General features: G+C 40.3%; 1 protein-coding gene across 1 annotated transcript in view; it reads left to right on the top strand.

Moving 5' to 3' along the window:
• The window catches only part of Il31ra (interleukin 31 receptor A), a 56,211-nt gene extending 30,481 nt beyond the window's left edge, over positions 1–25,730 (top strand). The window contains 10 exon segments of the mRNA XM_048368258.1: positions 95–248; positions 2,817–2,896; positions 6,423–6,639; positions 11,882–12,064; positions 16,187–16,288; positions 17,233–17,379; positions 20,051–20,191; positions 22,064–22,157; positions 23,598–23,679; positions 25,272–25,730. Of these exon segments, the coding sequence (XP_048224215.1) occupies positions 95–248; positions 2,817–2,896; positions 6,423–6,639; positions 11,882–12,064; positions 16,187–16,288; positions 17,233–17,379; positions 20,051–20,191; positions 22,064–22,157; positions 23,598–23,679; positions 25,272–25,730 (1,659 nt within the window).

Below are 25,730 nucleotides of genomic sequence, written 5' to 3' on the forward strand. Positions count from 1 at the left end.
TCTAAACTAGTAAGAGAGAATTGAGGAATGAGAGGAAGAGTGAAAAGAATATGCTGTCACCACATCACTTCACACAATTGGTTCTGTTTTATAGGTAGAAATCAACTTTGAGAGCAATTATCAGGCCTATAACCTCACAGAGCTGCAAGCTTCCACAGAATATGTCACAGCTCTGAGATTTACGACCATGACTTCACAATTTTGGAGTGACTGGAGCCAAGAAAAAGTGGGAATGACTGAGGAGGAAGGTAAGTTACTCTTTGTGATTCCTTGTTTGCTTGCTCTGGTGTTAGGCTGGCTTGTCTTAGGCCTAGGAGATTTTGTCAAAAATTATGTAACCCTATCATCAAAGCCTGGTGAGTTTGCATGTTCCCTGTTCACAGACAATCCTGGTGCCCACTAAGCCTGTGGGAACGTGCAGTGTGTCTCAGAAGTTGCCCAAAGACAATGAATTTTATCTTAATTCTTTTAAAAAGTTATATTCTATGAAACTGGGCACTGGTGCCTATAATCCTAGTACTCAGGAGGCTGAGATCTGAGAATCACAATTGAAAGCCAGCCCAGGCAGGAAAGTATGAGAGACTTATCTCCAGTTAACTACCAAAAATCTGTAAGTGGAGCTGTGGCTCAAATGATAGGGCACTAGCCTTAGCAAAAAGGGTTCAGGGGGCTGGGGATTTAGCTCAGTGGAAGAGCGCCTGCCTGGAGAGCACAAGGCCCCGAGTTCGGTCCTTAGCTCTGGAAAAACATCTATAAAAAAAGAGTTCAGGGACAGAAAAAGGAGATTAAGGCAGAACTAAGGAAAGGAAAAAAAAAACCCATGCTCCTGGATAGGGAGGATTAACATTGTGAAAATGGTAACATTGCCAAAGTTTATCTACAAATTCAATGCAATACCCATCAATATCTCAATACCAATCTTTAATAAAATAGGAGAAGCAATCCAGAAATTCATTTGGAACAATAAAACACCCCAAAAGCACAATCCTAAGTAGAAAGAACAGTGTTAGAGGAATTTCAATACCAAACTTCAAGCTGTATTACGAAGCTATAGTAATAAAAACAGCTTGGTATTGGCACAAGAATAGGCCTGCGGACCAATGGAACAGGACTGAAGACCCAGAAATGAACCTGCAGACCTATGGCTGCTTAATCTTTGATAAAGGAGCTAAAAAACTAGGATGGAAGAAAGACAGCCTCTTCAACAAATGGTGCTGGCAAAACTGGTTCAACACCTGTAACAAACTAAAACTAGATCCTTATATATCACCCAGCACTAAATCAATTCCAAATAGATCAAAGACCTCGAAGTAAAATCAGATACCCTGAAAACACTACAAGAAGGAATAGGAGAAACACTTGGGCTCCTTGACACAGGATGAAACTTCCTTAATAAAGGCCCAGAAATGCAACAAATCAAAGAAAGGTTGGACAAATGGGACTGCATCAAACTGCAGAGCTTCTGCATGGCAAAGGACATAGCTTGGAAGATAAACAGAAAGCCCATCCATTGGGAGAAGATCTTTACAGGGCCTACAATGGACAAAGGCCTCATATCTAAAATATATGCAGAACTCAAAAAAATTAAATTCCTCCAAAACAAATCCTCAAAGAACCAATGGCCCCCTCAACAAGTGAGCTAAAAACCTAAAAAGACTTCTCTGAAGAGGAAATGAGAATGGCCAAGAGATACATCAAGAAGTACCCTACATCACTTGCTATAAAAGAAATGCAAATTAAAACAACACTGAGATTCTACTTCACCCCAGTAAGAATGTCCATTATCAGGAAAACATAATAACAAATCCTGGAGGAGATGTGGCCAAAAGGGAACCCTACTACATTGTTAGTGGGAATGTAAACTTGTTCAACCACTCTGTAAAGCAGTATGCAGTTTCCTCAGAAGGCTAAACATAGAGCTCCCCTATGACCCAGCAGTCTCACTTTTGGGCATCTCATCAAAATATTACAAGGAAGACCACACTAAAGCCACCACCACAACTATGTTCATTGCAGCACTTCTTTCCTTCTCCCAGTAGTCCTGGAGGCTTGAACTCAGGGCCTAGGCATTGCTCTAGAGTTTTTTCTTTTTCTTTTTTTTCCTTAAGCCTAGCACTCAACCATTTGAGCCACACCTTTAATTCTGGATCTTTTGGTGGTTAATTGGAGTCCCATGGACATTCCATCCCAGGCTGGAAACTGCAGTCTTCAGATTTCAGTCTTGGCGTAGCTAGGATTACAAGTGCAAGCCAATGGCTCTTGGCTCAGTATGATTGTCTTTTAAATATTTCCTGCAGGTAAGACCAGCACTAAACTTTGAGTTCAGGGAGTAACTTATTAATTTCCTACTCCTTTGATTTTTCTTAACTTTTATAATTATACAGTTTCATCTATTTTGGAAGAGGCATGCTATAAATTATACATGCATTTCTTTTTCTGATAGTTTATTGTGTCATTCTCAGCCTTGATGTATATAGATGTTATATCTGAGAGGATGTGCTATCATTGCATTTCCATCCAAATCTGGGTGATCAAGTAAATTACAATGAGCTCTATTGTATTTTTCCTTGGTCTTACATTAGGTTATCAAATGTGAGAGAAGTTTTATTAAATGTTTGCTTGCTTTCATTCTTTCAACTACAAAATGAAACCCTTGTTAGCCCTTATAAGATACCATCTCTCTATTCTCCTTTCTCCTGCTGGCTTGCTTAAGCATATGTTTCCCAATTGCACTTTCTAGACAGGCAGCCCAGCTGCATGTCTCTATTGACTGCTGTCTCCAACCTTCTTTTTGGCACCTCCCTCTGTTCTTCCAGCCCCACACGGTCTGACTCTGTGGCGAATCCTGAGACCAGCTAATGTGGATGGAAGGAGGACTGTGCAGCTGCTGTGGAAGGTAGCTTCTCCTGGGTTATTATTTTATTTTTCTGTTTTAACTCTCTCTTCCTCCTCTCAACACTGATTCTTGACATTTTATCTCCCAAATTTATCTTCCTAGAGGCCTTTATGCTGGCTTAAATCACTCACTGGCTGTCCAACTCATGCCCTATAGATAATTTTGTAGACGGCCTAAATACACATTATAGGTCACTGGACTCTCTTTATCCAAAAGATTGATATTTGGGACACAGGTGCAGAGGCATTGTGCCCCTCTGGCTGGCCTCCATTAAAATGCCATGTAAGACTGTATTCCCACCCCAACATTAACTGGAGCAACACACCGGTATGTTCTTAGGTAATTGCCAACATACCAGACCTGTGTGTCTATTTGAATACTGGGGGAGTTTGGGCTAAGGCAGAAGAGGAGTAGAATTAATAGAATAGAATTAATAGAATTAATAGAATAATAGAATAATTAATAGAATTAATAGAATAGAGTAGAATTAGGGTGGAGGCCTTTGAATAAGAAACAAGAAGACAGCTAGGTAATGAAGGAAAGAGGAGAAAGGCATAGGTGATAAGAAAAGAAATTGGGAAAAGCCAAGAAAAGGAATGGGAAGAGGTAACACATAGGGCAGGAAAAACCAAAATGGAAAAACCTATGGGAAATAATGGAAAAAAGATGGGAAGTTGAGGGGAAGAAGAAAGAGAGGCATAAGTTGCCACAGATCTTTAGCATGTCTCCAGAATTCTCAGGAAATATACCTGTCCTTTCCTTCTTGGTGAAGGCAAGTTAGATTCTTTTAAGAGAGAGAGGGAGAGACAGAGAAAGACAGACAGAGAGAGAGAGAGAGAGAGAGAGAGAGAGAGAGAGAGAGAGAGAGAGCACCCTGGTTTGCCAAATAATATGCAAACCTAATTACTTTAGAGTTGGAGGATCTCCTGCCTTAATCCCTCTTCCTTCACACCCAAGAGCTGTGGACAAGCTCAGGTTGCAAAGGCAGCGGACTTGGGAAAGCTCCATCAGTGGTGTGGAGAAATCTTTGAGAATCAATTCCAGATGTTGTGGTTTCTTTCTCATTTATCAAGCATGGAGACAGATGACTCTGGGAACATACTTTTGGAGTGAGGGAAGTACACAAGGGCACATACTCACATGTGGTTTTAGCTACACAGTGGTGGATAAGGGTTAAGTAGATGAGCCTGTGTGGTAAGTGACACAGACTTCCCTATCTTTCCCCCTCCCCTGTTATCTGAGGATTGGCATTCCTTTTGTCTCAATAGGAGAGTTTTCTAAGAATTTGGCTAATTAAAAAAATGCTTTAGGTTCCTCACAGTCCGTCTTTCTCCCCAAACCCTTGCCACTGACCTGCCCAGGACTAGTCTGATCTGTTGCTTTTTCATTTGTTTGAGAGAAGATAGCAAAAAACAAAATAACAACAACCATGAAACAACAAAATTATATGTGTTTACTTTTTATCACTCCTTTTTAACTTCATAAATATGATAACAAAAAAGAATGCAGAAAAAGATATTTAGTTTTGGTAGTAGTGAAGGTTGTATGAGTCTATGACTATCCTAAAAATGGTTGAATTACACTTTATTTTTTGGTACTGGAGCTTGGACTTAGGGCTGTATCTCTTAGCTTTTCCCATGTAGGCTAGCACTTTTCCACTTGAGTCACACCTTCACTTCTAGCTTTTTTTTTTTCTTCTCATTAACTGGAGATTAGAGTCTCATAAACTTTTCTGCCTCTGCTGGCTTCGAACCATGATTCTCAGAAATGACCCTTCTGAATAGTGAGGATCATAGGCATGAACCACTGGCTTCTAATTGAATTGCATACTTTTAAACAGTGAATATTATAGGCTATGGATGTATGTAGTGCTTGCCTAATATCCAGCAGGCACTGATTCCCATCTTCAATATTGCAAAAGCAATGTAACAGCTCAAATCAGTGAATTTTTATAGGATGCGAATTATACCTCAATTAAGTGGTTATTTTCCTAAGAATAAGTTATCTTGAGAAATGAAAGCAACTTTCTAGTTGGCCTTTCATTTCTGTGGTCCCAGGGAAAGAAGTTACTGAACTGGAAGTGGTTTTAAAGCCCGGTCTGACTGTACATTCAACCATTCTGTTCCATCTATGTTTATAATCCACAATAGAAGTTGAAAAACTGGAAAGTCCTGTAATTCCTGGGAATTACTCAGAACATCTGGTCAACGGGTCTAATTTCTTTCTTTCTTTTTTTTTTTTTTTTCTTTTGGCCAGTCCTGGGGCTTGGACTCAGGGCCCGAGCACTGTCCCTGGCTTCTTTTTGCTCAAGGCTAGCGCTCTGCCACTTGAGCCACAGCTCCACTTCTGGCCATTTTCTGTATATGTGGTGCTGGGGAATCGAACCCAGGGCCTTATGTATACGAGGCAAGCACTCTTGCCACTAGGCCATATCCCCAGCCCCCAACGGGTCTAATTTCAAGGCTAAAAATAAAGGTTTGGCTTGGAGACCCTGGGATTCCACTTTAGGCTCCTCACCAATGGTTTGGGTCTGGAAAGACAACCTTCAATGTTTTAGTTGTCTTTGCTGGATGCCTGTCTGGGTACCTGGCCCAAGGAAGCTGACTATCTTCAGAGAGGAAAGACAAGGATAGAAGACAAGAGCATAGATGCTCAAGGTGAGACCAGAGTTCAGATTGGCTCAGAGGGCATGCCTTGGATTTTTAGCTCTTATACCTTTGCCTGTATCTGATGGAATGAAAGTACAACCAGAAGAAAATTGAAATAATTTGCTTACACTGGCTTGGGATGTTTCCTAGTTTTAGTGTTATGAAGTTGAACTTAAGTGTTAAGACTTGATACCAGGGCTGGGAGTGTGGCTTAGTGGTAGAGTGCTTGACTGCATGCATGAAGCCCTGGGTTTGATTCCTCTGTACCACATAAAGAGAAAAAGCTAGAAGCAGTACTGTGGCTCAAGTAGTAGAGTGCTAGCCTTGAGCAAAAGAAGCTCAGAGACAATGCCCAGCCCTTGAGTTCAAGCCCAAGGATTCGCCAAAAAAAGAAAAAGAAAAAGAAGAGTTGGTACCAAGGTATCATGTACTAGATCCCTTCTTTTTACCTTGAAGGATTAATATACCCACAAAGAAAATGTTGTTTATTCTGAATGGGGAATTTGCTGATCATAGTTTGAGACCAAATAGCTAACATTACCCTACATGCTCCATTTATCTTAGCAACTATCTCAGCGCGTGCGCGTGTATGCGTGCACACAGACACACACACACCCGCACACGCACACACACACATTTGCCAGTCCTGGGGCTTGGGACTCAGGGCCTGAGCAATGTCCTTGGCTTCTTTTTTGCTCAAGGGTAGCACCCTACCTCTTGAGCCACAGTGACACTTCTGGCTTTTTCTGTTTATGTGGTGCTGAGGAATTGAACCCAGGGCTTCATGCATGCTAGGCAAGCATTCAACTTCTAAGCTACATTTCCAGCCTACCTTTATATTTTTAATTGGCAACAAATATTTTTTCCTTTGGGTTCAGAAGGCAAGAGGAGCCCCAGTTCTGGAAAAAATACTTGGCTACAATATATGGTACTTTCCAGGAAACAATAGTCATCACAATAAAACAAGGACTACTACTAATCAACAGCTTGATCTTCATCTGAGCAATGAGACCTATTGGGTGTTCGTGACTGCTTATAATTCTCTTGGGGAGTCTCCGGGGGCCATTCTGAGGATTTCTGCTATTCAAGAGAAGCGTAAGTAGAGCACAAACTTCTCATTTGGGTGTATAGCACTATGCAGTTGGCCAAGGAGAAGTCCTTGTCTTCTCAAGGATAGCTATTCTCTTGAGTCAAAATGAAAAAGGAGAGAGAACTTTCTAGGTTGTGAAGGGAAGACAGAATCTGCTGGTAACAAGCCCCTTGAAATAAAGTTCCTTTGGAATAAAGCCTATGTTCAAAAGAGATATCACAGAGCCTGGAAATTCTACATGTTGGTTCTGGTCCAACATGAGACAAAAAGTGGATTGAGCCACATGAAGCTGTCATATTTGAGAGCTTTGTCCTCAAAGTCTAAGGCCTCCACTGAACTTGATTCTCCACAGATGGAGCTGATTATGTTCCTAGTGGCCGAGTGCTCACTCTCTGTTTTCTTTCTTTTCCTCTCCCTTGTGATTACCGAATTAGGAAAAATTCTTATACTTATGTTTGCCAATAAGTCACTCCTTATACTTTCGATTAAGTCGTTTGAATGTCTTAGAGCTCCTAGGGCAACTAATACTTTTTTTTTCCTGTTTTGGTATAAAATGCCTTCTTTCAATTCTTGTATGAGAATTGTAATAAGTTTTCTTTGTTTTTTTTCTTTATTATCATTAGACTATTCTTTATTTCATGTATTTTGCATTTATTTTATTGCCCTTTTATCCTTCAATAAGATGTCTCACAAGAGCAGCAATTTTGGTTTAACATTTCTTTTTCTTTCTATCAAAGTCTAAGTTTTGACACCCAGAATAGCACACAGTCATTGACATAGGGTAAGTTCTCAGAAATATTTTTTCCAATTATACCATACTTAGGGAATGTTCTCTCCGATTTGTTCTCTCTGTTTCCCTTAGCCTAGGCATCTTCACAGCCAGTTCTAGATTTTACTGCCTGTCCTTCAATCTCTTTTTCCTACATCTAACCACTTTTGCCCTCATTTTAGAACTAGGTGTTCATGCATACTTTTGTGTTTTGAGCTGTACTTGGGATTGTTTTAGTTTTAATAGAATTTCCCATAGTCCTTGGTTCCCAGCATCCTGCTTCTTACCTATCCAATAGTTTGGTAATAAAGTTTCTGACAAACAACATGTGTTATTGGAGTACACAGTCTTTGTTAATAGAGGTGCTGCTGAATAGTAATCTCAGTTTCTGTGCATGGCCCCAGAATGGGAGGCAGCAGATATAGGGCATAGAAGCATGGACTTTGGATCAACAGTCTTGGGCTCAAATCATTGCATGTCTACAAGATACAATTGTCATTTTGTGTGTGTATCTGGGTGAGTTACTAGATGAACCTAGAGTCTTGTGCATGTTAGGCAAGAATTCTTCCACTAAGTTATAGTGCAGCCCAATATTTTCATTCTTAATAAAATTTCTGGGCTGGGTGTAGTGACTCACAACTGTAATCACAGCTTCTTGGGAGAGGAGATAAGGAGGATCACAGTTGGAGGCCAACCCAGGCAAAAAAGTTAGTGAGATTCCCCTACCTCAATCAATAAGTTGGCATGGGATATTTATCTGCAATCACATCTGGTGTAGGAGGCTATTGGTGGGAGGATTGAGGCATGAGGCCAGCCCTGGGCAAAAGTGTAAGACCCTGCATGAAAATTAGCTAGAGCAAAAAAGTGATAGAGTACCTGCTTAACAGTTTTGAGGCTCTGAGTTCAAACTCTAGTACCATAAACAAGTAAAGAAAGAATTCTGTTTAATTAAATTTCTATTAGACATTTATATTAGTTAAGTTTTCATTGTGAATAAAATACCTGACATAATGAGCTAAAGAGAGGATTGATTTTGACCCATGTTTTCAGAGGTGTTAGCCCATCATGGCAGGGTGAGGCAGAGCAATTCACAACACAGCAGACAGAAAGCAGAGAAAAAGGGATCCAGGAAGAGGCCAGGGCACAATGAAGCCCCTGTGGGGACACCCCTCATGACCCGCACCCTCCAAATCATCCTGATCTATTTTGCCCCACATCCCAGCAATATTATCACATTATAGATATATAGATTCATTAAGGGATTAATCCATTCTCTGTTGGCCTGCATATGATCTAAATGTTTCTGGAAACACCATCCCAGACACACCTGACACTCTGTGCATCTCTCAGACTACAATAAATAAATAAATAAATAAATAAATAAATAAATAAATAAATAAATAAATAATGGCCAGGTAGATTAACTATCAGAGTTTTGAATTGCCAATTTTAGAAATGTAAAATATACTTTAATAATCTAAGTTATGCTAAATTTTAAAAAATCATAAGGTTTCTGTTGTTGTTTGTTTCTGGCTTTGTATCAGAAGTATCACTTGTCATAGTCTTGCATAGTTATTGGCAATCTATAGCTTGCAGGCCACATCTGGCTCAACATCTGGTTTTGTAAGTGATCCTTCTGTATATGTGTATGTTGATATTGGGGTTTTATCTAAGGGCCTCATGCTCTCACTTGGCTTGTTTGCTCTGCCACTTGAGCCATAGCTTCAGCCTACTTTTTTGCTGGTCAGTTGGAGATGGATGCTCACAGACTTTTTTACACAGTCTGGCTTTGAATCATGATCCTCCAAGTCTCAGCTTCCCGAGTAGCTAGGATTATAGTAGTGAGCTACCAGTAGTCACATCTATCTATTTACATATTGTTTATGGCTTCTTTTGTGCAGCACTAAGTGGTTGTGAAAGGCTGTTTCTTCTCCAAAGCCTTAAGTATTTACTGTCTGACTTTATAGAGGAAGTTTACATAGACCTGTCCTGGATACACAAAAATAATGTTCTATAGAATTTTGTTTAATAAAATAGAAGCAACTGGGATAGTTATTATATTAATTCTAACTTTTATTAATAAGTATAATCATTACAAATTGTCCACTAGGATGTCATGCATTATGCAAAGTTGTTTAGGTAATTTCATTTTAGTTTGAAAAGACCCATGATGTCAAAGCTATTGGATTCAGTTTTTAGCTGATAAGCATATCCAGGAAATTTTAGTAATTTACCCCAAGACCTCTCAGGTAGGATTCTAGTCCTGGTCTGCATGAACCAAATTGGTGTAGTATACTTTATCTAGAGTCTTATACTTAAATCAGTTAATAAAATGTGACTTGATGTCCTGGTCACAGATGCTGTTTGAGGCAGTTCTGGTTATTTACCTGTGTGAGCTCCCTTGTTCTCATCTTTAGAATAGGGACTGGGCTACACAAACCCTTGTTCCTGGATTCTTGATTGGCCTCAGAAACATTCCTGGTGCCTGAACATCCTGAAATTTCTGAGACCTTAGGCAGCAGGCAGCTGTGGAGTGGTCTGAGGCAGGCAGGACTAGCACAGCCATTTGTGGGGTAAATGGAGCAGGAAAGACTGTCAGGGTAGAGTTTGGGCTAAGACGGTGCAGGTGAGAAAGGTGAAGCGACACAAGAATAGCACCCATATGCAACATACCCAGTATCTTGTATATCACAATGTCTTGATGGTGTTTGTAGCCAAGTTCCTTTCCCCTTTTTTTTGAGGGGGGGGGATCAACTATGCTTCTTCCCATTCTTATTGATGCATTGTATTTGAACATTGCTCAAAAAGTTCTTGCTGAATGATAGACGAATATGAAAGTCCATGCATAATCTCTAGAATGATGATCTGGACTCTTTTGTGGTTGTGATGTGAAACCATTCCTATACTCTTCATGCTCTCTTCAGTCTCTGTAGGATGCCTGGAACTTTCTACCTGGCTTCTATGCTTCTCTAAGCTCTGGGATTGATAAATAGGGGTGTAGGGCTTGGAACAATGACTCACTCATCTTTTTTGGTCAAGATTTATGGGTGAGTCATTTATGAAGAAAATGAGTCCAAGGAAGCTAGAAAAGGAAGTGAGGGAAAATCAGGGATGGGGGAGCTGAGCCAAAGGTCTTTTTATTGTCCTTGGGTGTTTGTAAATGAAATACACAAACTATATGATTTTAAACAACAGAAATTTCATGTTTCTATTGTCGGAGTTGAAGGTACAAAATCAAGTTATTGGCTGGACAGTACTTCCTCTTAAGTCTCAAAGGGAGGGTCTTTCTTTATCTTTTCCCCACTTTCAGTGGCCCTACGTATGCTTTGGCTTATAGCAGCTTCAATAACTCCAGTTACTTTTTTTTTTTTTCTGGTCCTGGGGCTTGAACTCTGGGACTAAGCTTCCTGTGCTTCTTTTGGTCAAGGTTAGCACTCTACCATTTGAGCCACAGCATCTATTTTGTCTTTTTCTGAGTAGTTTATTGGAGATAAGAGTCTCATTGACTTTCCTGCTTGGGATGGCTTCCAACTTTGTTCCTCAGATCTCAGCCTCCTAAGTAGTTAAGATTACAGGTAGGAGTCATTGGCTCCAGGCTTCCAATTCTTGCCTCACTTCTAACATGGCCAGCTTCCTGGATCTCTCTTTCTGTATCCAAATTATTCTCTTCTTATAAGAACACTAGTCTTATTAAGTGAAGGACCCACCATCTGAATTATATCTGCAATGAGCCTATTTCCAAATACCTACAACCTAATATAAAAGTCCTGGAGAATGTGGTTTCTGCTTGGTTCTGCAGGAGAATTACGGAGAATAAGATGCATATTAGCAGTATTCCAACCAAATGAAACAAACTACGAAGGGTTTCTGAGAGGGTATAAAAAGAGTTAAGGTAAAATTTCCAGTGTTCTAGCAACCTTCAGCCTGGACAGGCTGGGAACCATTCAAGGCTGTGGGGATGAGGGAGTAGTAGGACCTGTATAGATTATGTGGAACTGATACACTAGGCCCAGTGCTCCTTCCCCTGGCCTTATGCTAGCTTCACAAGTTGCTCATGCCTTAGTGGCCCTTTCTCAGAGCCACTTTCTCAGATTCACAAATTGGCTGGCCATGTTTGGGAAAAGGACCCATAACCTGTGGCTTACAAAAATGAAAATCCTAAATATACACTCCTGCTGACAGACTCTTTGTTAGTTTTCCAGGTGTAATTTTCTTTTACTTGCAGGTTTACAACATAAATCATTTTAATCAGTAGCTCTGTGGTGAGATCTGTTTCTGGAAACAGTTCAGTGTGTGAGAGATAAAAGTAAATTAAGAAGACATTTAATCACTTAAGATTAAGGGACAAAAGGAAATAAACACAACAGCAGTCATAAGGAGGTTGTAATGGACATGATGGACTCTGGGTGTCAGTGTGGCTTGTGCATATGGAGTGATTTGGTAGCTCTGAAGCAATGCTTTTTCTTTTTTCCTTTCAGCATTTCAATGCATTAAAGTCGTGCAGGCCTGCTTTATTCAAGATCAGCTAGTGGTGACGTGGGAAAGCACTGTTCCAGAAGTGAACAAATGGATAGTTGAGTGGTTCCCAGACTCAAACTCAGAGCTGTCTACTTTTTTCTGGGAATCTGTGTCTCAAGCCAAAAACTGGACAATTGAGCAAGGTAGCTGGCACACAATGTGCACACGTTGATTTCATTTAAATCAGTTTTTAAATCTTTAACTTTCGTTTCAAAGGTGAACATGTGGTAATAACATTTGACCAGGCATAGCTGTCAAAGCTGTGTCAGACCAGGGATCTAGCCTGTCTCCAGATGGAGAAGAAAATATTCTCTTAGCATCCAGCATCAAAGATCCCTTCCAAGATATCCTGTTTTGTATGTATGGTGCTGGTAATGAAATCCAGGACCTAAGCTCTTGCTATGTAGTCCAGGCTGTCTTTGAACTTGAGATCTTCCAGCTTTAGCCTCCTGAGTGCTGGTGTTAAAGATGTGTGCTAACCATGCCTGACTCCTTCACAAACACCTTATTATCCTCAGGATAACATCAGAGATTGGATCCCATGTATCTTACCTGGAGTACTCCTTATCTTGTCATCTGTTTAAGAACTAGTCATTCCCCCAAAGATTGTCCTTCTTTTCAAGAAAGTCCCTGAATCAGGTAATACATATAACTGAAGCTTTGCCCTGTTAATCCTATCACTCTGACCATTTCTCAATGCTTAATAGAATCTCTATTAAGAAATATGCTAGCCAGATGTGGTGGCAGATGCCTGTAATACCAACACTCTGGAGGCAGAGGTAGGAATAGTGCTTCACCATGAGACCCCGTCTCAGACAAAAAAAGATGGAAGTGGCAATGACAGACTAGAAGCTTTCTCTGACTCCATGAATGAAAGAGTAATGGTAACTAGATAGAAGCTAAATTCTATTTGCTTTGTTTTTTTTTTTTTGTTTTTTTTTGCCAGTCCTGGGGCTTGAACTCAGGGCCTGAGCACTGTCCCTGGAAGAAGGTAAATTCTAAATAGAGAGAGGGAGAGCACTAGAAACCATGAAAGGGACAAGACAGCTGAGAATCCTGGAGAAACAGAAAGCCCCAGTGCCAGCACTCTGAAGGGGAGGAGAATCTGAAGGTGCCACCACCAGGCCGGGAACTGTTGGGGAGGATCTAAAAGCACCAAGACTGACCTCTAGGAACTGCCTGCCCTCTTCACTGCAGTGTTTGCTCTCAAGTGGGACTGAGAATGCTGAGCATGGGTCCTGAGAACCACAGGATATTTTCTGCTACCTTTTTCCCACAGGACAATGGATTGGTATCTGGGAGCTGAATGCACTGAGACTGGCAGGCAGAGTGCCTGTGGCCTACCTTTCTTCACCTTCAGTGCAGAATTCAGTGTTCTGTTCTTGCCTCCCCCCACTCCATGCCACCCAACACAATGGAGAGGAGACTTCTGGTCTCGGTGGTGGTTTTCCCTGTGGGCACAAACTAGAGCACTGTGAAGCAAATATAAGCCCACATAAGATACTGTGTGCAAAGTTCCTTAAGGCTATTAGTGGATCCCAGCACATAAGAAAGGAAGCTTCAAAAATAAAAACATCACAGAAATGGACAACTGACCTTTGACTGTCCCCACCCCCAACTGACATATACACTAACCTGTACACTAGAAATTATAAGAGAACCCAGCTAATTAGTCTCTGGCTGAGTGCTGCTGTAGATAAAGCCCAGTGCAATGAATATATGGATGAATGTTTGACTACTGAACTTTATCTGCAGTCCTGTGGTGAGAAACTGTACCTCAGTTATGTCTCTACACAGTACTCCCTGAAAGTGAGAATACTTAAGCCAGAAGACTACAGATGATCCAGCCAAAACTTGGCTTCCAACGTGCAAATCTCAAGGCAGAAACACAAGAAACATGAAAAAAAGTGATAGCATGATTTCTCCAAAAGACAGAAACTTCACTAGAATGTACCCTACTGAAAATGAAATTGACAAAATCCCAAAGGATTCAAAATGATTGTAAGAGGACTGGGAATATGGCCTAGTGGCAAGAGTGCTTGCTTCCTACACATGAAGCTCTCAGTTCCATTCCCCAGCACCACATATATGGAAAACGGCCAGAAGGGGCGCTGTGGCTCTGGTGGCAGAGTGCTAGCCTTGAGTGGGAAGAAGCCAGGGCTGGTGCTCAGGCCCTGAGTCCAAGGCCCAGGACTGGCCAAAAAAAAAAAAAAAAAAAAAAAAAGATTGTAAGAATAATTAGCAAAATTAGAAAAGAAATATAACCATCTGAAGGATTTCAAAGATAATAAAAAGAAACAGCTAAATAAGGAAATCAATGCAGCACATGAAATAGGAATTCAATAGAGAAAGAGTTCCAAAAAAAGAATGAAATTGAAATTCTGAAAATAAAAAGCTCAATATGTCATAAAAAATTCAGCTGCAAGACAAGCCAAGAGACTGGATCAAATTGAAGACAGAATACCAAGGGTTGAAGATAAAGTAGATGAATTAGAACTTTAAGGTAAAGATTTTAAAAATTAAGAATGGAACATAGAAGATCACTGGAGCATCATCAAAAGGATAAATTTACAAACCATGGGCACAGAAGATGGAAACAAGATGCAAACAGAAGACATGGAAAACTTATTCAGCAAAATAACAGTAGAAAATTTGCAAAAGCATTGAAAGTCCTGTCATCTAATGACAGGAGACTTTTAGAACATTATAAAATAGACAAGACCAGAAAAGAAAGACCCCACATCATAAGTATACAGAATAAAGAGAGAGTCTTCCAATAATGGAGGAATTGTGTTGCCACCCCCACCCACCCATATTGCAAGAGAGAAGTTCCAAGTCTCCTATGAAGGCAATACCATCAGAATGACAACAGATTTCCCAACAGAAACTCCAAAAGGAGTGGGGCCATGGAAGGCCATATATCAAGCTCTGGAAAAAAATTCTGTATCCAGCAAAGGTATCCTTCATAATTAAATAATTTATGACATCCAAGCCAGCCTTACAGAAGATATTTAAATGAATCTTGTGCAGAAGAGGAAATTTATACAGCCATGGAAATTTAAGTAAAAATAAATTCCACTAGAATACTAAACAAATAATTAAGGATTAGGAAAGATGCAAATGTAAATGTACAAAAAACCCCAAATGGTAGGAATTACTCAAAATGACAATGGTTTCAATACTGCAATAAAAACACATGGACTGGCACATTGGATTAAAAAGCAAGACCATATCATTTGTTGCCTGCAAGAAACACATTTCACTAGGAAAAACAAGCACTGACTAAAGTGAAAGTTTGGAAAACAATATTCTGAACAAATAGAACCCAAAAGCCAGTAAAATAGCTGGTCTTGTAAATAAGAAGTCTAACTTCAAACCAAAATTATTTAGAAGAGGGTTACTACATATTGACAAAAGGAATAATGCAACAAGAGGATATTATCATTTTAAACATATATTCACCAAATGTCAGTGGAGCCAAATTTATAAGGCTAACACTCCTGGGGCTTGAACTCAGGGCTTCTTTTTGCTCAAGGCTAGCATTCTACCATTTGAGCCACAGTGCCACTTCCAGCTTTTTCTGTTTATGTGGTGCTGAGGAACTGAACCCAGGGCTTCATGCATGCTCGGCAAGCACTCTACTGCTAAGCCACGTTCCCAGTCCCTTAGTCCACAATTTTTGATCCAATTTTCCTTCTACTCTGATAGGGTTTTATTTACTGCTGATTTATTTATTTTATTGTAAAGGTGATGTAGAGTGGTTATAGCTACATAGATTAGGGAATGAGTACATTTCATTTTGAACAGTGTCACTTCTTCCATCAGTTTCTCCTGCTTTTCTCCCCCTCAACCCCTCTCCCCTACAAGTACTATAGTTGTTTCTAGTGAATATCACTACTGCATTACTTCACCTTTTGTCCCACCATTTCTGTGCTTCCCCTTATCCTCCAAAAATCAGATAAACTTACATACAAGACAAAAGGTACAGAAAATTTTTTTAAAGCAACAAAAAGAAGAAAAAACCCACAAAAAGTAAAATAAAAAACCTTCTTGTTCCTATTTCTTGGAGTTCATTTTAATAAGCACCATTTTATATGATCATCGGCACATAACCATTGCGCCCTTGTGCTCTCCTATGAACAGCCTCCTTTGGTCTCGCTGTGTGAATGTTTAGAGTCCTGTTTATTATGTCCAAGTGTAATTTTTTTGTCTTTTACTATCCATTGAGTTTACTTGGAGATTTTTTTCTTTCCTTTTTTTCCCAGATAAACTAAAACCTTTCCAGTGCTATAACATCTCTGTTTATCCAATACTGCAAGATCAAGTGGGAGAGCCGTATTCCATCCAGGCTTATAGTGGAGAAAAGAGTATGTACGGACAAGCCCTGTGGGGAAATGGAAACTTTGGGGGAGCCTTCAATATTCAGATGCTGCTGTGAATACCTACAACTTATTTTAGGTTGTTTTGGGATCTATTTGTGCTGCACCTTTATCTTTATTAAACTATGTGTATTTGATGCAATTAGGATCAGGAAATAAGAGACACTGAGTTTCAAAACTGTGTACACATTAGCAATCACCAAATCCAACGCTGATTTCACAAATGGAAAACTGAAGCTCAGAGTTGTGAAACAAAATGTTCAGCATTAAAAGAAGATGTACAAGTAGAATGCAGCCAGGAATAACATTTAATTATAGAACCAACTCAGATCCTACAGGTTCATCATAAGTTGATCATTGTCAAAATTATTTTTAATTATGAAGCAATAAACAAGGGCTTTACTGGTGAATTACTCAGAGTGCATCTTTTTAGAAGTTAATATCTTCCAGATATTAATATCTTTAAGATATTTAGACATTAATATCTTCTAATTATCAAATAATTCAACTATTATCAAAGATAATAGATACTTTACAAATGTAAACAAAGGAGTTGGGTGTCAAATTGGAATGAGAGGTCTGTAAGACAGTACTTTTTCTCTGGCCTTTGTTTCTAATCATTTTGCTCAAGATGTGTGACTGTGTGACTCTAGGGCTGGGATGGAGCTCAGTGGCAAAGTGCTTTCCTAGCAAGTGCTATGTCCTGGGTTCGATCCCCAGTACCAAATTAAAAAGACAATATATATATATATATATATATATATATATATATATAACTGCAGAAAACAATTTCTCCAGACAAGCTGACTCAGTAGTTCATCACTCAACCTCTGTGCTGTATCTCCGACAATGTGCAGTTTTAATCTGAGTGCTGGCAGAGTCTTTGTAGGGGGCGGATCTGCATGGCTTATTTATCTTTCTGTCCTTTCAAGTTCCATCAGCAGGTCCTGTGACCAAGGTGGAGAACATTGGTGTGAAGACAGCCATGATCACTTGGAAAGAGATTCCTAAGAGCCAGAGAAATGGTTTTATTAGGAACTATACCATATTTTACCGAGCTGAAGGTGGAAAAGAATTCTGTAAGTGTGGTCATAGTCAAGCTAAAATAAAAAAAGCAAGCAAATACGAAAACAAAAACACAGCTTCCCAAACAGATGATAAGGCTAGATGTGTCATAGCGATGGCCCCTGAGCTGGGACCTGTATCTTTGTACGGATCCATTAAGCTTCTTTCAGGTTCTCTGAAAATGGGATTAAGATCACCATTTAAATGAAAAGTGGGGTGACAATACCTAAGAGTCCTGTAGGAATGGAAGAGTTGATATAATTTGTTCTGGCCACGAAACAAATGTGTCAATCCCTTTGGAAGTCCTCAGACCATTAATATACCTGAGAAAGATACTCCTAGCTTAAAAAGTTAGGTAAAGTAGGATGGACAGACCTTGTTTGATGGCCCTTAACAGATATTCTCTCTCTCTCTCTCTCTCTGTGTCTCTGTGTCTCTGTGTCTCTGTCTCTCTCTGTCTCTGTCTCTGTCTCTCTCTGTCTCTCTGTCTCTCTCTCCCTCACTCCCTCTCTCTCTCTCTCTCTCTCTCTCTCTCCATTACAGGGCTCTGTACCATGAGTTCTACTGTCCACTGTCAATATGTGCTTTGTTTTTGCTTTTGAGTACAATATCTCCTGACATCCTAAATTTGGGCTGTTCAGACTAAATTTTGTTTTTGTTGTAGTAAATGAGACACATAAAATTTGTCACATTAGGAGGGGGTGAACTGTTCAAAAAGAAATATACTCAAGCCAGGTGCTGGTGGCTCATGCCTATAATCCTAGCTACTCGGAAGGCTGAGATCTGAGGATGGCAGTTCAAAGCCAGCCTGAGCAGAAAAGTCCCTGTGAAACTCTTTTTTTTTGCCAGTCCTGGGGCTTGGACTCAGGGCCTGAGCACTGTCCCTGGCTTCTTCTTGCTCAAGGCTAGCACTCTACCACTTGAGCCACAGCGCCACTTCTGGCCATTTTCTGTATATGGTGCTGGGGAATCGAACCCAGGGCTTCATGTATACAAGGCAAGCACTCTTGCCATTAGGCCATATTTCCAGCCCCCACTGTGAAGCTCTTATCTCAAATTAACCATCCCCAAACTGGAAGTGACATTGTGGCTCAAGTGGTAGAGTGGTAGCCTTGAGCACAAAGAGGATGAATGTACCCAGGCCCTGAGTTCAAGCCCCACAACTGAAAAAGAAAAAAGAGAAGAAAAGAAATATACTCAATACCTGACTTAAGTAATTGTAATCCCTCTGTACAGCACCTTTACAATAAAAATTTTTTAAAAGGCATACAATTTCATGGCATTAAGAACATTCACAATGTTGTACAACTATTAATATCTCTAACCCCAGAAGTTTTCTTTTCCCATCGTAAGAAACTTGGTACCTTTTCATCATTTGCTTATTATTCTCCTCCTTTCATGGGCTCTGGAAACTACTAAATTGTCCTGTGCTTCTGGATTGCCTCTTCAGAGGCAATTTCATATACTCTGATCATCACTGAGGTGTAGCTCAGTGGTGGGATAGCTCAGGGCTATCCTATTCTCTGACTCAACTCACTTGCCTAACACATGCAAGGCCCTAGGTTCAGTTCCCAGTATTGCAAAAACACTCAAAAAACAAATGCATAAAACCATTCAGTATGGTTATCTATGGTATAACAAGTTACTGTTTAGTATAAAGTGATAACTCATTGACTTAATAACTAATGTTGTTGAGCATCTGTTCATGTAGTTTGATCATTCGTTGATCTCCTTTGGAGAAATATTTTATTATTATTATTTTTTACCACTTTAAAAATGAGTTGTCTTTTTGGTGTTGACTTACGAGATTTTTTTTTTCTTTTGGCCAGTCCTGGGGCTTGGACTCAGGGCCTGAGCACTGTCCCTGGCTTCTTTTTGCTCAAGGCTAGCACTCTGCCACTTGAACCACAGCGCCACTTCTGGCCATTTTCTGTATATGTGGTGCTGGGGCATTGAACCCAGGGCCTCATTTATATGAGGCAAGCACTCTTGCCACTAGGCCATATCCCCAGCCCCGACTTATGAGATTTTTATGTATAGTAAATATAAACTATCAAATATATTATTTGTAAATATTGTCTCCATGTTTGCTTACTATTTTGGTACTGTCTTTTGATGAACAAGAGCTTTTAAAAAATTGTTATTATTAAGGAGTTTTACAAAGGGGTTACAATTTCATGAGTCAAGTTATGAATACAGTGCTTCTTGGGCATTTTCACCTCTCCCTTCACTTTCTCCCACTTTCCCTTTCCAACCCTTGCAACAAGTTACATAGTTCATTTGAACATAGTGTATATTGTTAAATTTCTTTTAAAGCTTTTTTCTGTGTGGTGCTGGGCATTTATTCTGGGCCCCTGTACATACTAGGCAAGCCCTCTTCCTCTGGACTATATACCCAATCCTGACGTTTTTAATTTTCATGAAGTTCACTCTACTTTTTCTTTTGTTGTTTATGCTTTTAGTGTTATATTTAAGAAATCATTGTGAAATTTAAGGTCATGAAGATTTACCCTATGTTGTTGCTTGAAAGGTTTTATAGTTTTAACTCATATTTAGGTCTTTAATCCTTTTTGATCTTATTTTGAGCAGGTAATAGTCAAGGGTAGGGAAAATGGACATAGTAGTGCTAATGGAGTTTTCAATTAATCTTGGGAGTGGTCTTTGACCTCTATATTTTTCCTTTAGCTAAGACAGTGCATTCTAGCATCCTGTGGTATGACCTGGCATTTCTGACACGGAAGACCTCTTACACTGTTTGGATCATGGCTAGCACCAGTGCTGGGGGGTTCAATGGGACTGAAATAAACTTCAGGACATTGTCAATCAGTGAGTGCTTTCTTCAAGCTCTCTATACCTTTTCTTGGTATTTGCAGTAACTCATTTCTGAAGGTAGGAGAAACTAAAAGGAAGACAGTATAGGGTGAGTAGGGCTATCCTATTCTCTGACTCAACTCATCTTCCTGAAGCATATGGTACAGAGGCAGGAGGGAGCAGGCTAGTGGAGGGCTAAATTTAGAAAGACTGGTCATTGTCTCCTTTCCTAGGGGCAAAAAGGAGACAATTCAGTGTAATATTAACTTCAGTCTCAGCACTAGATGAGCTTCCACGATGAAGGCTGCCCCATGTTCAGTGTCAGCAGTTTCTGGACATCAGATGTGATTGGGTAGTAGGAGCCTGGAAGGAAAATTTTGGTTGACCAAGTACTACTTACCCACAAGAGGATCTTATCATTTGTGGATTTTTTTGAGCTTAAATGTGTAATATGTTCAATTTACTAGTTTTTACATTAAAACATATGGAGCAAGAAGAACTGAATAAATAGAGCAAATGTAAAATATGAAAGCTTTATATGATGGTTAGTTAAGCAAAGTGTTAGAGGCAAAGGAAGAAGTTAAGAAGGATGAAGAAGAAAAAATAAGAGAAAGAAAGCTATTTTTTCAAGTTCTTGAATAATATAGGTTTTGATTTTTAAGGACATATGAGAACTATTTTAAGGAGTGAACCCTTTAGATTCAATATGAAAGAACACTGCAGTTTTGAAATAAATAGCACAAGCTTAAAGCTTGAAGATTTTTTTCCAGTTTTGGTGACTAAATCCAAGGTTTGGGTCAATTGAACATTCAATATATGTATCATGCACATGCTAGGCAATATCTCTATCACTTGAGCTATGTCTCCAGCCATTTTGATTAATTTATTAGAACATAGTAATTGTTCAAAGGAATCTCATTGTCACATTGCCATTTGTACATGTAATATACTTAATCAAGTTCATACCCTCTGCTCCTCTTTTTGAAATCATCTCTTCCATCTCTTTCAAACAAATTTAACATGATCATTTATTTCTGTATTTTTACAGTTATGCGTGGAATACTTAGATCACATTCACTCCCTCTTCCTTCTGCTTTCCCCTTGCCTCCTAACTCTGGTTCCACTCCCAAGCAGTCCCCATTTTACATTCATGTCATTCATTTTGTTTTAAGTCTATATTCCCACCTAAGAATGAACATGAGAATATTTATCTTTCTCAGCCAGGCTTATTACACTTAACATATAACCATGGTTTTCAGGGGGATTTTAATTATCTTTCCCTTATTGGCCTCATTTCTATCACTTTCTCCATGTTTTTTAACTTGCTTCTGGTCCCCTAATTCTGCATGACAGGCTTGCTTTCACTAATTATTAAGATCAACTCCAAACAGAGGAGAGAGTGCACCGTATGGAAAGTTTCCTAACTTCTCTCTAACTCTATTCTTATTAACCTCTATCCTATTATTTTACTTTATCTGAAATAATTATAGGTTATTTATTGTTTGAGTCCCTCTTCCAGAACAGAAGGTCCATGTTTGTAGGGCTCCTATATTTTTTCACTTGCTTCTGTTTGTTTTATTGTACAGGGTAGTGTTTGGCAAATAGAAAATTCTCAGTAACTATTCACTGAATAAAGCTTGTGAGATGACCATGGTGAACAAAATGTCTTTCAATGTAGTGTCAATTGATGTCTATCAGATTAGGCAGAGAGAAATTAACTAGAGGAGAAGCCACAATCTAAGGTTCTTTTAATGGAAGGAAATTGAATATAATTGAAAGAAAATTAGTAAGAAATGCTGTTAAAACTATTAGACCAAAATATGATCCTTGATTTTTGCCAAGAATGTGAAAAGGTTATGACAGACTTTTGTTCTCTTTCCCCTAAAGGTATCTTTGAGATTATCCTCGTAACTTCTCTGGTTGGAGGAGGCCTTCTTATGCTCATCGTCCTGACCGTGACCTCTAATCTCAAAAAACCAAAGTGAGTTTATAAGGAAGAGGGGGTGCCTTAAAAATGGGCAGAAAGGAATGGAAGGAATTGGTATAAGAGGGCATTCTATCCTAATGGGTGCATCTATTCATTTACTACCTTGCTGCACTTTTTTTTTTTTTTTTTTTTTTTGGCCAGTCCTGGGGCTTGGACTCAGGGCCTGAGCATTGTCCCTGGCTTCTTCTTGCTCAAGGCTAGCAATCTGCCACTTGAGCCACAGCGCCACTTCTGGCCATTTTCTGTATATGTGGTGCTGGGGAATCAAACCCAGGGCCTCATGTATACAAGGCAAGCACTCTTGCCACTAGGCCATATCCCCAGCCCCCTTGCTGCACTTTTAATGAGATCATTCAACAGCTATCCTGTGGTTTAACAGAATTCTGAAGAGCAAGCAGAGCTCCACAGCTCCACACACCAAGTCTAGGCAGTTTTGAGTTCATGGAGTGCCAGCTCTCACATGAGCTTTAGCTGTTGCATTTGCCATCTGAGATTATAGAGTTGGAAAGGAGGCCCTTGCTCTCCATGTCTAGAACAGACCCAGGATGGAATCAAGGGACAGAGCAGGGAGCTATGTCCTCCTGGAGTTAAAAGTGTTGGCCAGTTACATGACAGCACAAACTAATTCCTTGCTGTGGCTCAGTGTTGGAAGGCAGGCTACAGGGGCATTAGCCCAGGCTTTCCTGGATGATGTGGGAAGGAAGCTCATCTTTGAGTCTTGAGTTACCTTGCCATAATAAGCCTTGTGGTACCATAGTAAGTTTTATGGCATCATAAAGCTCCTTCCTGGTAGAATGTTCTCTCCATGTTGGAGAGTTGTGGGTCTTCTCCCCCAAACAGCTATGGTTAGTTAATGTTTGAGCTAATGTCAACCTCAGTTACCAATAGTAAATTGCAACATAGCCACAGCCCAGACTCTTGAATATGACACACTTGCAATCATCCTTAATCTCTAGCCTGGAAGAGTTTCTGATTCAGAGTTCTGGGGTAAAGCTGAGGAATCTGCATTTCTGCCAGGCACCCAAGGACTCTGGTGCTGCAGGTTGGGACCAAGCTTTGAGAACCACGTTTCTAAAGCGTGGGTCTCTCACAAGGTTTAGTGTATGGCCTCTTGCAGGGATTAAACCTCAAGGTCACAATGCTGTGATAGTGGAGTTTCCAACATGAGAACCAGGAGTGGAGGCAGGGGTGGAGAGAGAGGAAGGTAGGGACAGAATTGTATGAGGGAAAGGTCTCCCATCAAGTCCTAAAGAAAACTTTCAATACCATCCCCAAAGGATTTCATTTTCCTCCTCTTGGTCACTTCATGTAACAGAGAGCTGTACAATTCCCTTTAGCAACCTTTTCAGTTTTGACCCAGCCACACAGTGTATACGAAATACTTCCTGTGCTCACCTCCTGTGTGAAAGCCTTACCGACCGCACTTCTTATTAGCAGGTTGACTCACCTGTGTTGTCCCCATGTCCCCAATCCTGCCGAAAGCAGTCTAGCCTCATGGCATGGAGATCATCTCAAGGTAAACATTGCTGTTTTGTTTCAGGGGGTTCTTGTACAGAATAGCTGTGGGGGGAGAACAGGGGGAGAGAAGGCTTATTCCCAGGGTTCACACAAGGAGAACTCAAGGCTGAAAAAGTCCCAGAAAACAGCTGACAGAGCAGATGGAAGCAGCTTTCCTGGAGTGAATGTAGCCTCATGCTCTTGACAGGAGCAAAGAGCTTCATCAGGTTCACAAGGACCCAGGTATTCCTAGGCTAGAATTGGTCCTCTGAAGGATGCCATAGGAGGACACTGGCGCTACCCTTACTGATCCAGCTTTCTAATCTGGGAGAGAAAAAATCCTGGCAAGAAGATCTGAGGGCATTTACATAAAAGCAGCCAAGAGCAAATTTGCCTACAGACCACCTAAAGACACTTGACAGGTGAGGCAATCTAAAAGCGGCCTCAAATTCTGTACCTCACACTGTATGTACAGTAACTGGCATTGAGATGTTCTGGGATAGTTAAGTAGCAATCCTCCTTTTAAAATTGAGAACCTGTCAAATTTGTACAGTCTGATTTGTTGCTTAAGTAGAAGTAAGCCTAGTCAAATACAGCCTTTAAGACATTATAGAAAGACAGTTTCCACTTTTTTTAATATAGGAATTTTAAATATTTGCCTTTAATTTCAACTCAGAAGGTTTTTTTTTTTTTTTTGGCCAGTCCTGGGCCTTGGACTCAGGGCCTGAGCACTGTCCCTGGCTTCTTCCCGCTCAAGGCTAGCACTCTGCCACTTGAGCCACAGCGCCGCTTCTGGCCGTTTTCTGTATATGTGGTGCTGGGGAATCGAACCTAGGGCCTCGTGTATCCGAGGCAGGCACTCTTGCCACTAGGCTATATCCCCAGCCCCATCTCAGAAGGTTTTTTTTATGTAACATGAACATTTTTGTTATAATAGACTTTTTTTTTTTTACTTCTTTCCTTTGCCTTATCAATCTTGCATTGCTCCTCTTTACTCACTCATTAAAAGTTGGACTATTGATTAATTAGTAAGCAGTATTATCTGGTGGGTAAAATGCTCTTTGGAGAAGCTGTAGGCCAGCACTCTACAGTGAGCCCTCACTAATCATCCTCTGTATATCAGGTGCTGGGCTAGGCCTTGGAATACAAAGACGATAAACTCATTGTCTCTGTCATAAGACCACCTTTGACTTTCTAGTGCCAGTGTGGCAGGTGTGCCATTATAGCAATGACTTTTCCATGTCCAGAGGTCTAATTTTGGTGCTTCTATCTACCTGGCAGTTGTGAAGATGTGGAATGGCCTTGAACTTTCTAGAAGAGTTGTTTGAATACAGGATACTATTTCTCAGGGAATGGAGCACTCTTGCCAAGCTCTTAGGGGGATTATGGGCCCACCATGTCTTAGCTGGAGAGGAATGTGGGGAATTGTACCTGAGAGGAGAGGGTCTAATGAACTTTTTCTTTCTATTTGTATCCTTAAATTATCACTGGGGAAGTGATGCTGTGGCTTCAGTGGTAGAGCACTAGCTTGAGCTGAAGACCTCAGGGACAGCCCTCAGGCCCAGAGTTCAAGCCCCATGACTGACTGGATTGCCCACTTCTCTTTTCTAGAATAAGCTAAATCTGAAGGAGTTTGATGACGCTGTAAACACAGAAGAAGGCCAGATCCTGAAATCATGTTCTGCCCCCACCGACCTCATTGACAAGTTAGTGGTGAACTTTGAGAATTTTTTGGAAGAGATTTCTACAGAGGAAGCTGGAAAGGGTCAGAAAAACATTTTGGGAGGAGAAACAAATGAGTATGTAGCCTCTCCTTACAGGCCTGCCTGTGCCCCAGGGGAAAGTTTTGAGGAGCCTCTGACTTTAACTGAGATTCCTCCCAGAGAACCACAGGACACAAAAGAGACCTGCTCTGAAGCCATGGAGCAACTTTATTATTCTGATCCAAGTTTAGGATCAAACCATTTCAGTGAGGAAGGAACACCAAATCCGTATTTGAAAAATTCCATGACAACCAGAGAATTCCTGGTGCATAAAAACGTTCCAGAACAAATCAAGGGACACTTCTAA

The sequence above is a fragment of the Perognathus longimembris genome, chromosome 19 (assembly GCF_023159225.1).
Source record: "Perognathus longimembris pacificus isolate PPM17 chromosome 19, ASM2315922v1, whole genome shotgun sequence".
In the NCBI taxonomy this organism is placed as follows: domain Eukaryota; kingdom Metazoa; phylum Chordata; class Mammalia; order Rodentia; family Heteromyidae; genus Perognathus; species Perognathus longimembris.